The sequence below is a fragment of the Lineus longissimus genome, chromosome 17, assembly GCF_910592395.1.
Source record: "Lineus longissimus chromosome 17, tnLinLong1.2, whole genome shotgun sequence".
In the NCBI taxonomy this organism is placed as follows: Eukaryota; Metazoa; Nemertea; class Pilidiophora; order Heteronemertea; family Lineidae; genus Lineus; species Lineus longissimus.
This window is the reverse complement of record NC_088324.1, coordinates 7925948-7942518: the sequence shown is the minus strand read 5'-3', so window position 1 is coordinate 7942518 and position 16571 is coordinate 7925948. Positions and strand designations below refer to the sequence as shown.

Here is a 16571-nt window from a genome sequence, read left to right as displayed (position 1 = left end):
ACAACACGTATATATATTTAATCCATATTACTTTTTTAATCATAATCGGCAAAGATTGGCTGCTGTAGTCGGATACTTCATATTCTGGGTTTGAGATGTGCAGTGTGAAATCAGTCGAACCCCTCTATAGTGAACATACCTGCACTGACAAAACCTGTCATTAACAAAGGGGTGTCCAGATTACAGAGGCGAGTAAGAAGGCAACTGGTCTACTGTTTAACCAGGAAGTCATTTACAGTTTGGAACCGATCTATTGACTGTTGCAAAAATACATCATTTACAGTTTGGAACCGATCGATTGACTGTTTCAGCGATACATCAATTACAGTTGGGAACCGATCTATTGACTGTTTCAGCGATACATCAATAACAGTTGGGAACCGATCTATTGACTGTTGCAAAAATACATCATTTACAGTTTGGAACCGATCTACTGACTGTTTCAACGATACATCAATTACAGTTGGGAACCGATCTATTGACTGTTTCAGTGATACATCGATTACAGTTGGGAACCGATCTATTGACTGTTTCAACGATACATCAATAACAGTTGGGAACCGATCTATTGACTGTTGCAAAAATACATCATTTACAGTTTGGAACCGATCTACTGACCGTTTCAACGATACATCAATTACAGTTGGGAACTGATCTATTGACTGTTTCAATGATACATCATTTACAGTTTGGAACCGATCTATTGACTGTTTCAACGATACATCAATAACAGTTGGGAACCGATCTATTGACTGTTTCAGTGATACATCAATAACAGTTGGGAACCGATCTATTGACTGTTTCAGTGATACATCAATTACAGTTGGGAACCGATCTATTGACTGTTTCAGTGATACATCATTTACAGTTTGGAACCGATCTACTGACTGTTTCAACAATACATCAATTACAGTTGGAACCGATCTATTGACTGTTTCAGCGATACATCAATTAAAGTTGGGAACCGATCTATTGACTGTTTCAACAGTTAGGAACCGCTCTAAGTTCATAAAATACAACACAGCTTATCTCTTGCAAACCATTCATCCTCCTCCTCATCATCATCATCATCATCATCATCATCATCATTGTGTTAACTTTGGCAACCCTTTTGGCCGGTGCTCTTTCTAATTCTAACTTACTACATGTCTGGGTGAAATAATTGAAAACAATTAGCTGCTAACAGCTAACCCGTTTGAAAGTGAAAAGATCCGGATGAGACAGTGCAATAAAACGACTAAAACAAATATCATTCATGATTAAGAAAATTAATCTGCACCTAGTATACTATATAGCACCAAACTATTTTTAACTCGCACCATTCAAATCTTCAAATTAACTGAAGTGTCTTAATTAAAGTTGATATATAAAATTGTTTATTCATGATTAAAGCAATTAATATACATCTGGTATAATACAACACCAAACATGCCAAACTAAATTTAAAGTGCATCATTCGTTCGAAGAAATTGTCAAAAACAAACTTGCAATGAAATCAAAAATACAAACACATATAAAGAGTGTTCCAAAAAGAATGTTCAACTAGATCTGAAGAAAGCGAAGTTTTAGGCATTGATTGGATCCCTTGATCATCTACAACCTAAAATATATCTTATTTCTAGGTTCTTGCTTAGTATCAGTACTGTTGGTATTAACCCTTCACTGAGCAAATTCTGATAGCTTAAACCGACTTTGATATGACGGACTGCTTTGCGTAATTTCTTTGTCAAAAATAACACTCAACAGGAGCTCTGACTATGAATTGACACAATGCCACATTGCATTTATTGAGTTGTGACATCACAGGACCACATCTACTGTCTATCAATGCATTAAAGAAATTGTCACTTAAATGCTGAGTAGCGAAGTAAAGTTTAATTCAACATTCCTTTTGAGTCACCCTGTACAACAATACAACAGCAAAAAAGGTTATCGATCCCACACTACATATTTCAGTGTTGATAGAAGCCTGTTTACTAATACAGAAAGATATTATGCAACCACTGAAGGGGTGAAAGCACACAGGACATAAGTGCACTTTTAACAAAATTTATTTGCTGACGAGAGCACAAATTGATTTGCTGACAAAAGCAAACCTTGAGTTGCTGACAAGAGCCAAACTTAAGTTGCTGAGGAGAGCAAACTTGAGTTGCTGACGAGTGCCAAACTTGAGTTGCTGACAAGAGCCAAAAATGTGGTTGCTGACAAGAGCAAAATGGGGTTGCTGACAAGAGCAAAATTTGAGTTGCTGACAGTGTCGCTGTAAACTATAAGAACCATGTATTACTAGTGTGCACTAAGCCCTTGAAATACACTAATCTAATCTAATGCATAGTTCTTAACTGTCTGTTTACACTTGTCAACTAATTCACTTATTTCCTGTGTGTTATAACCTCTTCGTTTATACATCATGATTTATAAGCGGACTAGAAACGTCTGATCATGGTTATCCAGCCATGATGAGCGATATATCTTAGATGGGGTATTATCATGCTTATATACACAACAACATCATGCCCATGTCTGTTCATTAAAGGAGTACACTGTCCGTCCGTACTTACTGGTGGTCCAGGTAAACAGAAATGCAGTTATACACAATGCCACAGTGCAGTTATTATGTGTACGATTTGGCTGAAACTTGGTATATATAATATTTGTATATCTGTCGACACTTTGGCCTTGTTAAGACCGACATTTAGTATGTATTTACCCACTTTAAAATTTTCAAATCCAATTTCAAATTTGAGATTTTTAAGGAGCAGTGTACCCCTTTAAGGTGTTCCCCTCGCATGTCACACAACACTGTCCTAGAATGATGGTTCTGCGAGTGCTACACGACGTAAAGTGCTTATGTGGAGGATGACCTTTTGACCGCGTTCAACATAATCTATGTTTCAGGTCCTATAGCCATCGTATGCATCCCGCAAACTAGAAATGTTTGTTGCCGCGACATACGATCATGCGACCGGACACGGTTTATACCGGGTGCGGTTGCGAAAGAGTTAGTAGATTAAGAAATCCTTCAAAATGGATGCATAATTCATCCCTTTTGAGACCAACTATTGTTATTGCGGAGAAAAGTTTTGGTGGCTTTGCAAATTTAATTATACTTTTTTTGGTCTCCTAGCCTATCAACAGCGCTCCTCACAAATCGTTTGCCATTAAATATCTTTATCAAAATGTACTTACAGGTAGCATTATCCACTCCATAAACTACATCGACAGGCCAACATCCATTTTAGATACAAGCACTCCATACGACCAAGTAACAATAAAGACTAGTCTTTACTCAGTCTCGACACAACTCAATTTCACACAACTTCTTCCCGTTGATGACGTCGTGATGATGACATCACACCATCTTGAACTATTTATATCCTAGTTACAACGTTTCGGTGAAAAATTCATAACTAATAAGGGAAAGCCGACACAGATATATGTAAAATGAAAGTGGTCTGATAACGAAGTCCGGTAGTTTCTTGGTGATCGAACGAGCGTGCTCGGACAGTGATAGTGTAAGTCTTTCTATGTTCCAAAGGCTCAAGCGTATAAACTATTCCCTTTCCATCCTGTATTCGAATCCCGAACGGGACCTCGTCATGATTTTCGATAATCGTAAACGTCGTGCGCGGAAGGTGGACGTCGAATTGGTTATAGGCGATTAGACGAATTAAATCCTGATATGCCGGTATGCCGTTGGGCAGCGACACCTCCTTGAAGTCGAGGATGTCGGCGTACCTCGATCCTACTGGACACTCGAAGCCAGGGGGCGCTTTGTCACATTCCAAGACGCAGAACCTGTAAAGATGATATGAAATCTGATGATCAAATAGCAATGAAAAAATTTCGATTTTCCAAACCAAACCTTTGTACGTCTAACCCTTGTTACGAATTTGAGCCTCCCCTTTCACTACAGTGCATTTTCCTTTATATGTGATGCAATTCATGCGTGAAGTACCTTACAACCAGATGAACACACTGTTATTTTGTTGGAAGACTCCAACAACACAGTTTTTCACCATTCCCACTGAGGACAGGCCTGCTCGGCAAGTTGGATGGCCTGACCAGTTCTCGACAAGTTGGGGAATGAATCATAAACTATTACTTACCCGGATACTGGGTCTCGGTCGTAATTTTTGGGGCAAGAATGATCGACACATTCAAAATCACCGCCGACATTGTTACATTTCTTATCTGGTCCGCAGTTAAAGTTTAATTCTTCACACTCGTCAATATCTGAAAGGGTTGAAAGAACATTGTCACAAAATGCGCCATTTTGCCAAAATATCTTTTTTTCAATCATGGTACTGATTTTATAGTCACAATTTTCAAAGTCGCACTTTGAATCTTCTGACAAGTTGGTGATATCACACTGTGAACAATAGTATTACTAGAGAAGAAAAAAAGATTGAGCTGCAGACCAAAACTTTGGCATTTCTTAGGATTTCTTGTTTTCGAGCTTCCTTAAAATCTGCATTGCCCAGGGCTGAGTTGTAATTGGCATTTCTAAGGATTTATTGTTTTCGAGCTTCCTTAAAATCTGCATTGCCCAGGGCTGAGTTGTAATTGGCATTTCTTAGGATTTCTTGTTTTCGAGCTTCCTTAAAATCTGCATTGCCCAGGGCCGAGTTGTAATTCATTTGATATTTTGCAAACACTTGCTAGTTGGGCAACTGCTCAAGTTTTTCAAAATTTTGAATCCCAACCCTTACCGTCGCAGTGGCGGCCATTGGCATTCAACCTGTACCCAGGCGGACATGTGCAGACGTAACTACCCCGCGTGTTTCGACACTGATGCTGACACGGATTCGGACCTTGGCATTCGTCGTAATCTGGAGAAGAGAGGACAGAAGATACATGTAGATGTGAATAATCGTTTTATTGGGGGGGGGGGGGCAGATGCATCCAGCTATAGATAAGGGAGAGGGAAATGTACAGGGCAGGTACAGGCAGCTGTCGTGAAGTAAAATGGTAGACATTGCTGAAATGAATGCAGACAATTCACTTTAAAGTATTAATTTAGCAAAGGAATTTGTTGATTTACTAGTAATGTGAAGGACAGGTGTGCCATATCTCACTAAGTATTACTGATTGTCTTACACCTGATTGACAGAGATAATGGGAAATTCATTGTTGAAGTCGACAAGGACATGCACAGATGTGAGCATTTTCAGAGGGCTGGAGGCATGCGGCGGACATTTTTATAGCAAATTCTTCATCATACACAATTCACTGGACACAAACATGAGGAAATAGACACCCGACTGACATGATAATGGGGAAATAGACTCAGCATTTCACTGGACAGGAGAATGGGGAATAAGACATACCAATTCACGGAACTTGTGAATGGGGACATAGACAAACCAATTCACTGGACAGGAGAATGGGGAATTAGACATACCAATTCACGGAACATGTGAATGGGGACATAGACAAACCAATTCACTGGACATGAGAATGGGGAATTAGACATACTAATTCACGGAACATGTGAATGGGGACATAGACAAACCAATTCACTGGACATGAGAATGGGGAATTAGACATACTAATTCACGGAACATGTGAATGGGGACATAGACAAACCAATTCACTGGACAGGAGAACGAGAAAATACACACCAATTCACTGGATATGAGAATGAGAAAATAGACACCCCAATTCACTGTATGACTATAAGAGTGGGGAAAATAGACACACCAAATCACCGGATAGCTGCAACAAGAATGGGGAAATTGACACACCTATTCACAGGGCAAGACAATGGGAAAATCATCAGTTTCCGATAGAGAGATTATAGTTATGATATGATACACCCTAAGCACAAAATCGAAAACAAAATGGAGCTGAAGATGCAGAAAGCGTTCGTGCTGTAACAAGAAATATGCAGAGAAATATACAAGCAGGGGGGACAATATTAATTCATGTTTGCAGGGGGATTCCAGAATTCTGAATTGACAGGGGGGGGGGGGGGCACATGCAGCGTAGCCTGTGCTGACAGTGCCATCAGCGCAAACATCAACAGGGAATCAGATCAGCGATAGACAGGGAGACCAGGCTTGGATCCAAGAGGAGTGTGCAAGATCCCCCCCCCTCCATTCATGAAAATCTTTGAAATTGACCATGAAATTTTGGAAAACACCAGGAATTTTGATGAGAAATGCATTGCACGCCCCCTCTCTTTCTGGCTCCTGGAGACAGCAATGTCGTATCAAGTGATACTAATTTTGACTCTGACTTTTCGAAAGATGTAAGAAAACAAAATCTCTCCGTCTGGCATTAGATAAATTAGTTTATTTCAAGGCTATGCTGTTATTGACAAGCTTTGTGCAAATCGCATGCTCGACGAGGAGACAGGACAGATCATGCAGAAGGGGTCAGGGGTCATTCTGAGGCTCAAGACCATCATGCCAAGTATAAATTCTGACCAGCGTTTTCCCTGGGGCAGACACAACCAATGTTTTTTCAAATATTATTCAAGAAGCCATGAGCATCCGAGTAGGTTTCAAAATCAAATCTATGATTGGTTCAAAATCAAAATTTTCAACATCACCAATGCACTTACTCCTAAATTTACAGAAAATAACTCCAAAAGTATTTTGTATTCCATTTCAAATTTACAGTAAGGTAAAGTGATACAATTATAGATACTACAGTGAAGAAAACATCTGGCTGTACACATAAAATGCTATAATTGTACTTGGGCTATAACTGTACCACCTTACCTTAGCTATCTCAGGACAGTATTTCAGGCCAAGCCAACTTAAAGCTGAACTGCCAGAAATTCATACACGTTTTTTTAAAGCACTGATGCTGTATGTACTGGTGCCAAGTGTGTTATACTTGACTCCTCATAAACAATCTTTGAAACAAAAATACACTAAAAAGTGTGGGCCAAAATGTTTTACAAATGATCGTTTGGCCTTATTTACTAACTAGAAGTATCTGCCCGCCATTGTCACAGACCAGGGAAAACCTGTCACGTCAGATTTATAATCTACCTAAACATCTGCCAAACTTAAACTCATATCCATCCGGACACTCGACCTCCGGCAGTTCCGCTCCCAGCATCATCCGCAGGATGCAGCGACCGTTCATGTACTTGTACCCGGGCCCGCATTTCTCATTCGACTCGTTGGAATCATCCGGAATCGGGCCGTCCTTGCCCATGCGGACGCACCGGTTCTTGATATAGGCGTAACCGTGTGGGCAAGGGTTATTAACCATCATGCATTGTCCGTCTTTAAACTCGTAACCAACCGGACACTGTTTTTTATATTTGACGCATTTCCCGTCCTTCCGTTTGAACCCTTGCCCACATTTCTTAACGCACTTCCCGCTGACCAAGTCGAAGCCGGGATCGCACTTTTTAACAATCTGAACACACGAGTCGTTCTTTAACTCGTAGCCCGCACCACAAGTTTTGATTTTAGGGACGCAGGTTCCGTCTTTTTTAACGTAACCCTCCGCGCACTTGCGGACTTCTTCCTTGAGGCATTTCCATTCCCGGAAAATATACCCCCTCGCACAAGGTGCGGGCGTCGTCACGACCTTGACCGTCAAGACGCACGTCCCGTCTAGCAACGCGAACCCCTTCCTGCACCGAGTTGGCACAAGGTCCGACGGCAAACATTTGCCATTCCTGTAAAGGAACCCTGGTTGACAGATTACAGCAGCGGGGGCGCTCTCCAAGGCCGATGTCCTCTCAACGCAGTCCCCATCCCTCATGTCATATCCCTCTGGACATTGCTCCTCTGACTTCGGTTCAAACTGTACTTTTTTTTTCTCGATTTTTCTCGATTTCTGCATCCAAAATCGAACTTTTCGCCGTCGTCCTTTCGGTGTTCTTATTGTCTTTACACGTTCTGTCGGAGAAATTTGTGTTGTCAATTTAGGAGTGTTCACCTCTGTTGTGGTTGTACTCTGTGTTGTAACACCACTGATGTCCTCTGCTTGAGTTCTTGGTGTATTCACTTTAGGAGTGTTCACCTCTGTTGTGGTTGTACTCTGTGTTGTAACACCACTGATGTCCTCTGCTTGAGTTCTTGGTGTATTCACTTTAGGAGTGTTCACCTCTGTTGTGGTTGTACTCTGTGTTTTAACACCACTGATGTCCTCTGCTTGAGTTTTTGGTGTATTCACTTTAGGAGTGTTCACCTCTGTTGTGGTTGTACTCTTTGTTGTAACACCACTGATGTCCTCTGCTTGAGTTCTTGGTGTATTCACTTTAGGAGTGTTAGCCTCATTTTCATCTGTCGTAGATTCTGGAGTTTTATGGAAGACCTCTGTTGGAGTCATTGGTGTTCCCTGTTTAGCAGTGTTTGCATCAGTCAACATTGTTTTCGTACTCAGTGTCCTAGTTGCATCGAATTCCTCTGTTGGAGTCCTTGGTGTTCTCACTTTAGTGGTGTTTTCCTTAGATTCTTTTTTTGGTGTTCTCCGCGTCCTTACTCTGTCCACGGCCTCTGTTGGAGTAATTGGTGTTTTCACTTGAGGAGTGTTTACTTCAGTAGGTTTTGTGGTTGTGATTGGTGTGGAAACTTTATCGAGGCCCTCCGTTGGAGTCATCAGTGTTCCCACTCCAGCAGTGTTTGTTTCCACTTGTTCAGTGACTGTCTTTCCCTTACTGAGGTCATCAGTTGGAGTTATTAGTGTCTTTGCTTTAGGAGTGTTTGCCTCAGTTAGTCTTGTCGTTCTCATTGGTGTACTAACACTATCAATGTCCCCTCCTGGTGTCTGCGGTGTTCCTAATTTCTCAGTGTTTTCCTCAGTTGATGCCTTCTCAATACCTTGACTTCCCCAGAGCGAATTTTCTTTAATTTTCTCTTTCGATTGTGATTCCCCTTCTTCCTCAGTGTGAATCTCGCTCTCTCTTTGACGCAGCTCACTTTCCTGTCCTCCAGCCTTCGTTACTCCCTCTCCCTGTCCCGGATCATCTGTCGTTAAATCTGTAATAATGTCTGTCGGCCTATCCTCTGAACTCTTCCCCCTAAATTTAGACACTTCTTCGCTCCGTTCCACTGCTTCTGAACTGCCCTGCCCTGACACGTCAACGGGTGGCTGTCCAAACACATCTTTGATAGATAACTTCCCAGAGCGGCTTGGTTGTGCCCTTCTGCCAAACACTTGGTTGCCAGGATAATTCTTAGTGCGACCTTGAGAACGACCTTGACCTGTTCCAAAACGACCTTGACCTTGACCTGTTCCAGAGCGACCCTGACCTCGACCTGTTCCAAAACGACCTTGACCTGTTCCAGAGCGACCTTGAGATTGACCTTGACCTGTTCCAAAGCGCCCTTGACCTGTTCCAAACCTTTGCGGCTCTTCCCCTACCTCCGATTCTTCTCCACCCGGCAAACATTTTCCCAACTGGAACCAGTATCCTCCCGGGCAGAGCACGTCCAAATCACGTCGGCTTATCTTCATGCAGCGGCCCAACCGCAATTGCTGATTCGGTGGACACCTCAGATTCGATATCCTCAGGAGCAAACTCCTCGCGACGCACCGGCCATTTTTAAACGAGTACCCCCTGGCGCAGAGAGTATGAGCGCCGTTATTGATATCCATTTTTCGGACGCAGCGCCCGTTCACCCTGTGCCGACCCGATGGGCACGTCATTATTCTCGGCGCCTGATCCATAATGAGGCTGGAGAATCTCCGCGTGCATCTTTGGGTGTTATAGTTATAGACGTATCCTCCAGGACATTTTGGTTGCGCTTCCGAGTTGACCCTGTCTACTTGCGCCGGTCCGATGAATGTCAGACCTAGGACGGAACAAAAAGGTGTTGCAGATCGTGGAAACAAATTTGTCATTTGCAGTGGTACACAAAGTCCATGCACATGTCAATAATTCCACGCTTTTGTGGGCTAAAAAGGATTCCTTTACATTGTACACACAGTACACTGGCGGATTGCCTTTTACACAATTACAAGAGTTTACAAGATCTCAAGCTAACGATTTTTACATGACGTGTGAAATTTATAGAATTGTCACTGAATAACTGTTGTTTTGCCAAAATTACTTGTTAAAAAGTTATTTGACTTTAAAACTGGACAACAGTTTTTTTAAACACCCAGTATGATTTTCTTACTTTATTGTTCAACTATAGCTGACGCATGCAATTTGCCCAAAGAAAGAATACATTCTCGAGTAACGGTTTGACTTCATATTTATTTCATTTTTGTGTTTTGCGAAAATTTCTTTCAAAAATTCTCATTTTTAATTTGCCGAAATAAGAAACTTCTTTCAGTTTTTCCAATCAAGATTATTTTTTATTGCGTTTATCAAAGTTATTCGTGAAACCGAGAAAAAAAAAATTTGGCGTTTACCATATCAGAAAAGACGACTATTCTCTGTCGCTTTCAATGGGCAAAGATAATAATGAATAAATGAATAAATGAATAGATGCTAACCCGCACAAGATTTCTTGTCGGAAAGTAGTTTTTGTCCTGGTGGACACAGGCACTCGTACGAGCCATCGAGGTTACGGCAGCGATATGCACAGGGACTTGGAGTCAACGAACACTCGTCGATGTCTGTGTGGAGTAAGAAAGTTAAACAGTGTAGAACCTCTCCTAGTGGACACCTCTATAAGGAGTACACCTTGTCTCTTGAGGACACTGATTCCGGTCTTAAATTGGTCATTTTCATTCAAGTTGACCTCTGTAATCATGACACCTCTCTATAAAGGACAGCTATTCTAAGTCCCAAGGGTGTCCTTAAATAGAGAGGTTCTAATCTAATGGACGGTAGATCCATTTTTTACCCAATTGGTTCACGTGACCCGATTTTTAGTTTGTTCAATCAAAATGGCGTCCTTACATAGAGAGGTTCTAATCTAATCTAATCTAACTGTAGATCCATTTTTTACCCAATTGGTTCACATGACCCGATTTTCAGTTTGCTCAATCAAAATGGTGTCAAGGATTCTCCTTTAATGATACTAAGCTTTCCGCTCAATAGGCCTGCCAACGGGAAACGAATTGATGAAATTAGAACAGTGAAAAAAGATGTGCAGAGCTACAGTAGACAGTGCAATACAAACCTATCTAAAAGCAGAAAGCAAGTCATCTCTCAAGTGCGATGGAACAACAGGGCAAGACTCCTCGCAGGAACCGAGCCAGATGTTTACATTCCCAAAAACGTGCAGCACACCAGCCGCCAACTCTGACTACAAGAGCAGTCCCCAGTGTGCGGACACATAAGTCAAGAGTTGGCAGCTGGCTGCTACTGGCCATCAGATATTAAACTGGTTTGATTTTGAACTCAAAGTAACGTCTGAAGCAGCCTTGTTTTCTACCGATTCAGCCAGAATTTGAGTTGGCGGCAAGGCTGTGGCCAATCAGCTGGCGTTTTGGGGTCACATGATTAGAAACTTGGACAAGGATGGGTCGAAGGGGCAGAAAAATATGCCACAGTCTGTGCAGGTGTTGGATCCTCTTGCCACCAACTCTGGCAGTGAGAGGCATTCAGGCGAACTCCTCTGGATGCCAGAGTCGGGGGCCAGAGTGCTGCAAGCTTTTAAGTTTCATCCACAAATATGGCCACAGTTTACTTGCATTTTTTCCACATTTCAATATATGGCTTTTCAAGTAAAGGTGATATATGATGATCTATTTTCTTTAATTTGCATGTCTCCTGAATGCTGATTGAAATATAACATGTGATTCCCACCTTGGAGTCAAATTGTCAAAATAAATGGGATACCAATAAACTTCCCCTCGTTCAAAACTTGGCTCAGTCCCTCTCTACAAACAACATAGAACGATGAAAGATAAAAATAAGTCATACAAAGTGTATCAAACTAAATGTGCAGTGTTGATTGAACAATGCAGTATCATGATGCAAGTTTAGTAGCAATCATCTACATGTAGCTAAAACAGACAACACTGACAATAGACAAGTTTCATTCGACTACTTAATTCAGTAGTCCTGAATTCTGTGTCAGTAGTCCTTAATTGACGACTGACACAGCATGGGACTAGGTCTTCATCTGACTCTATTTGACACAGCTGCATAATACTTCAGACTCTAATATCATTGGCAAAACTGTAACCACATGATCTCGTCGTCACAAGAGAGGTATAAGGGCGCTTATTGACATTTTCGATGTAAACAAGATTGTGGCATGAGAGCAGACAACTGCACATGAAATGTGGATTGTAGACAATATAGAGTGGATTGGGATGCTGTGGAGATGAACCACCATACAGATTATTAACCATAGACAGCAGACTATGACGTCATGGACAAGAAATATGGACGACAAATGACAACAGTGGATCATGATGCTTTGGACATGATGGACAACTAAATGATGCATCTGAGTGATATGGTTGAGCTACAGCGGGGGACCTCATACTCTCTGCGTTCAGATGGAGCCGCCCTGCTGATTGTTCCGCGCACCAAATGCAAGACATTTGGTGACCGAGCATTCTGCAGGGCTGCTACATACCTCTGGAATCAACTCCCTACGTCCATCCGCAAGGCGGATTCAGTGGTATCTTTCAAGGCCGTTCTAAAAACTCACTTATTCAGGCATGCTTTTTTCAACAGCGCCTGAGAGTCGAGGAAATTGTTTCCTCGAATCAGGCGCTATATAAATATTTTAATTGATTGATTGATAGAGAGCAAAATATGATGCTATGGACAAGAAATATGGACGGCAAACGACAACAGTGGATCATGATGCTTTGGACATGAAATATGGATGACAACTGATAGACTATAGAAATGAAATATGGATAAATGATAGACAGCAGGTCATGATGACATAGACTTGAATCATGTACGATAAAGGATATATAGTGAAACATGATGCTATGGACATAAAACATGGTTGTTTTTGGACAGATAATGGGTAAGGATGCTATGGACATGAAATATGGATGATTAAGTACATATAGTGGGTCATGATGCTATTGACATGTCAAGTAAAACATAGGCACTTTTCCTTATGTTATATTGTTTAGACTCTGCTTGCCTCTTTGTTTTTTCACACCCTTTTAGTTTTCCTTTATTATGGTATTGTATTTGCTGTTGTATTGTCTTACTCCTGGTTTACTCCAGGACTTACCATTTACTCTGTATATGCCGTACTAGTAGTTTACTCTCGTGATAGTGCCTGAGGAAGGCCCTTATTTAGGGCCGAAAATTTGAACTTTTTGTATGACTTCATCTCAATACATCGAGTAAAACATCGATATATTGATGCTATTGACATGAAATATGGATGATAAATGACAGACAGCAGAATCTGGAAGCTATGCAACGAACATGAAATATGGATGATAGATGATAGACAATGGATCACGTTGCTATGGACACAAAATATGGTTGATAAACAATAGCCAGCAGATCATGATGCTATGGATACGAAATCATTACGGACAGACAGCATTTCTATGGACTTGAAGAAAGACATTTCAAAGACAGTTTGACCACTTTGACCACTATGCCACAGCTCTCGTGAAGAAGACAGAAAAGCAGGTGCGACCAGGTTATGTTAGGATCCACCAACCTCATGTCACAGTAATTTTGATTACAGTGGAACCTCCCTTAGCGGACACCTCTCTATCAAGGACAACCTCTCTATTAAGGACACTAGTTTTGGTCCCAAAGTGGTTGTTTCCATTCAATTAGACCTCTCTAATCAGGACACCTCTCTATTAAGGACAGCACTTGTCAGTCCCGAGGGTGTCCCTAATAGAGAGGTTGCAATGTACATTCTTTGTCAGTAAACAATAAGGAGTAGCTTGATCTATGAGGTTTTGATATGCATTCACTGCTTTCATGACAATTGACATGGCCACTGCACTTCTAAATTAGCCCCAGTTACGCGAAGGGTTAAACGAACATACAACGAATACACACAGGATGACATGAAATGCACATGAATATACAGTGTCCACATGTTTTAGCATGCAGACACTGCATACTGTGCTATACAGACAGGGCCTAGATCATGTATTATATAAATGAATTAAAAGGAAAACCAAATGAACATACAACGAATACACACAGGATGACATGAAATGCACATGAATATACAGTGTCCACATGTTTTAGCATGCAGACACTGCATACTGTGCTATACAGACAGGGCCTAGATCATGTATATATAAATGAATTAAGAGGAAAACTCACCAACACAGGGCTGTCCGGCCCCACTCGAGATGTAACCAATTGGACATTTACAATGGTACGAACCGACGGTGTTGACGCAGATCTGGTTGTAGAAACACTGGTTACGTGACAATGCACATTCGTCAATATCTGTTGGGAAAGGAGACAATCTATACTGTCAAAGATAAATCAGTAGAACGCGTGTTCAAACACACGTAAACCATCCCATTTTGTACCTCCTGAGCTACGTCACACTATCCAGACCCTCAATTAACAACACATGTGCCATTCTTTGCCCTTTTCAGTTCAGTAGGACACACTGTCGATACACGTGAAACTCCCATTTTGTTCCTACCCTCCTGGGGCAATTCACCTTATGCAGACCTTCACCTACAAATACACGTGCCATTCTTGCCCCTTTTCAGTCCAGTAGGACACATAATAACAAACATGACCCAACACATTATTCAGACCTCTACTCACCAACACATGTGCCATTCTTGCCCCTTTTCAGTCCAGTAGGACACGTGTTAACACACGTGACCCAACACATTATGCAGACCTCTACTCACCAACACATGTGCCATTCTTGGCCCTTTTCAGCCCAGTAGGACACGTGTTAACACACGTGACCCAACACATTATGCAGACCTCTACTCACCAACACATGTGCCATTCTTGCCCCTTTTCAATCCAGTACGACACGTGTTAACACATGTGACCTGACACATTATGCAGACCTCTACTCACCAACACATGTGCCATTCTTGCCCCTTTTCAATCCATTAGGACACGTGTTAACACACGTGACCCGACACATTATGCAGACCTCTACTCACCAACACATGTGCCATTCTTGCCCCTTTTCAGTCCAGTACGACATGTGTTAACACACGTGATCCGACACATTATGCAGACCTCTACTCACCAACACATGTGCCATTCTTGCCCCTTTTCAGTCCAGTAGGACACGTGTTAACACACGTGAACCGACACATTATGCAGACCTCTACTCACCAACACATGTGCCATTCTTGGCCCTTTTCAGTCCATTAGGACAGGTGTCGACACACGTGAAGCCTCCCAGTGTATTCCTACACTCCTGAGCCACCTCACAGTCATGGAGACCTTGGCTGCACTCATCAATATCTGGAATTAATTCATGAGAGATGCATGAAGTTTATGGTCCAGTATAAGAAACAGGAGAAACTCCAGATGGGAGAAACCATTTTTCAGATGGGGGAGTTCAAAGGAGTGCATGTAGCGCAATGCATGAGCACTAGCTACAGGTTCCCCCCCATTGGGTAGGACTGCTTGTAGATTTCAACAACGTAAGGTTTTCTTCTCAGGACCAATAACTTTGGCCTTCTTTGCACAACCCGCACAAGATAGAAGAGAACCTGATATAACGTAAACACCAGCTCCTTCTTTAAAATACTGACCATACTAGCATTTACTGGACACTGCTCATTGCCCAGTGGCTCTTACTAGCAGTTTCTTTCTGGGTACGTAAGACCTTCCTCAAACAACACGTGTAAGATAAAAGAGTACCTAAAATAATGTCACTTTGTCACCTCTTTTAAAATTCTAACCCACCAAACATTTACTGACAACCGCTCATTGCCCAGTGACACTTATTTGCGGATATTATTATACTTACCTCGACATTCTTGTCCACCAATCAGTCGGTATCCAGCCGGACAGGAACAGCGATAGCTGCCGGCCGTGTTTGCACAGAGATGACTACAGGGTGAACCGAGCGCACACTCATCAACATCTGAAGAGAAACAAACGGCATATCTGATTACAACTTCAGTCTTGGAACTGAGAATTGCTGTCCGTTATAGAGAGGTGTCCTGATTACCGAGATCAGACTGAATGAAAATGACCAAAATCAGTGTCCAGCTTACAGAGGTGTCCGCTATAAAGAGCCTACCATGATTGTACTTCAGACTTTTTCCCGTAAAAGAATACATTTTGTCAAACTGCTTTGTTTTGGTGTGAAATCACCCAAATTTGGAGTGCCGTTTTCTCGTGGAACAGACTTTAGTATAATATTGTTGACCTTACCAACACATCTGTTTGGCGGAATGAGGCGGTAACCACGACGACAAGCACAACGATAACTTCCAATTCTGTTGAGGCACTGCTGGTCACAGACGTTAGGCTCTTCTTGACACTCGTTGATATCTGCAACATGAAACGGGGAAGATTTAGTAATCATCTTGGCAAGTTATTTACAAAACGATCCATATAAAACACTTCTTCACCTTTAGGGAAAAAAAACTCACTTTACCCCTAAGGCCAAATCAAAAAAGGGGCCAGGGTTTTTTAATTCGTGACAGCATTTCTGGGGCAGAGTAAATATGCTATTATTGTGAGAAGTAAGGTGCTTACTTCATACAGAATAAAATCTCTAGCAAAACTAGTTGCTCCTTAGCCA

At 41.8% G+C, this 16571-nt stretch overlaps 1 protein-coding gene across 2 annotated transcripts in view; it reads right to left on the bottom strand.

Moving 5' to 3' along the window:
- Positions 1 to 14: 14 nt before the first annotated feature.
- Positions 15 to 16571, bottom strand: part of LOC135501800 (hemicentin-1-like) — a 60206-nt gene continuing 43649 nt past the window's right edge. The window contains exons 48-56 of one of the 2 annotated variants that reach the window (XM_064794119.1): positions 16199 to 16318; positions 15789 to 15905; positions 15146 to 15277; positions 14150 to 14278; positions 10417 to 10539; positions 7005 to 9767; positions 4713 to 4832; positions 4110 to 4236; positions 15 to 3798 (exon numbers count right to left, since the gene is read on the bottom strand). In XM_064794119.1, the coding sequence (XP_064650189.1) occupies positions 3411 to 3798; positions 4110 to 4236; positions 4713 to 4832; positions 7005 to 9767; positions 10417 to 10539; positions 14150 to 14278; positions 15146 to 15277; positions 15789 to 15905; positions 16199 to 16318 (4019 nt within the window). In that variant the 3' untranslated portion in view covers positions 15 to 3410. The remainder of the gene's footprint in view (positions 3799 to 4109; positions 4237 to 4712; positions 4833 to 7004; positions 9768 to 10416; positions 10540 to 14149; positions 14279 to 15145; positions 15278 to 15788; positions 15906 to 16198; positions 16319 to 16571) is intronic. The other variant, XM_064794120.1, reaches the window with a different exon arrangement.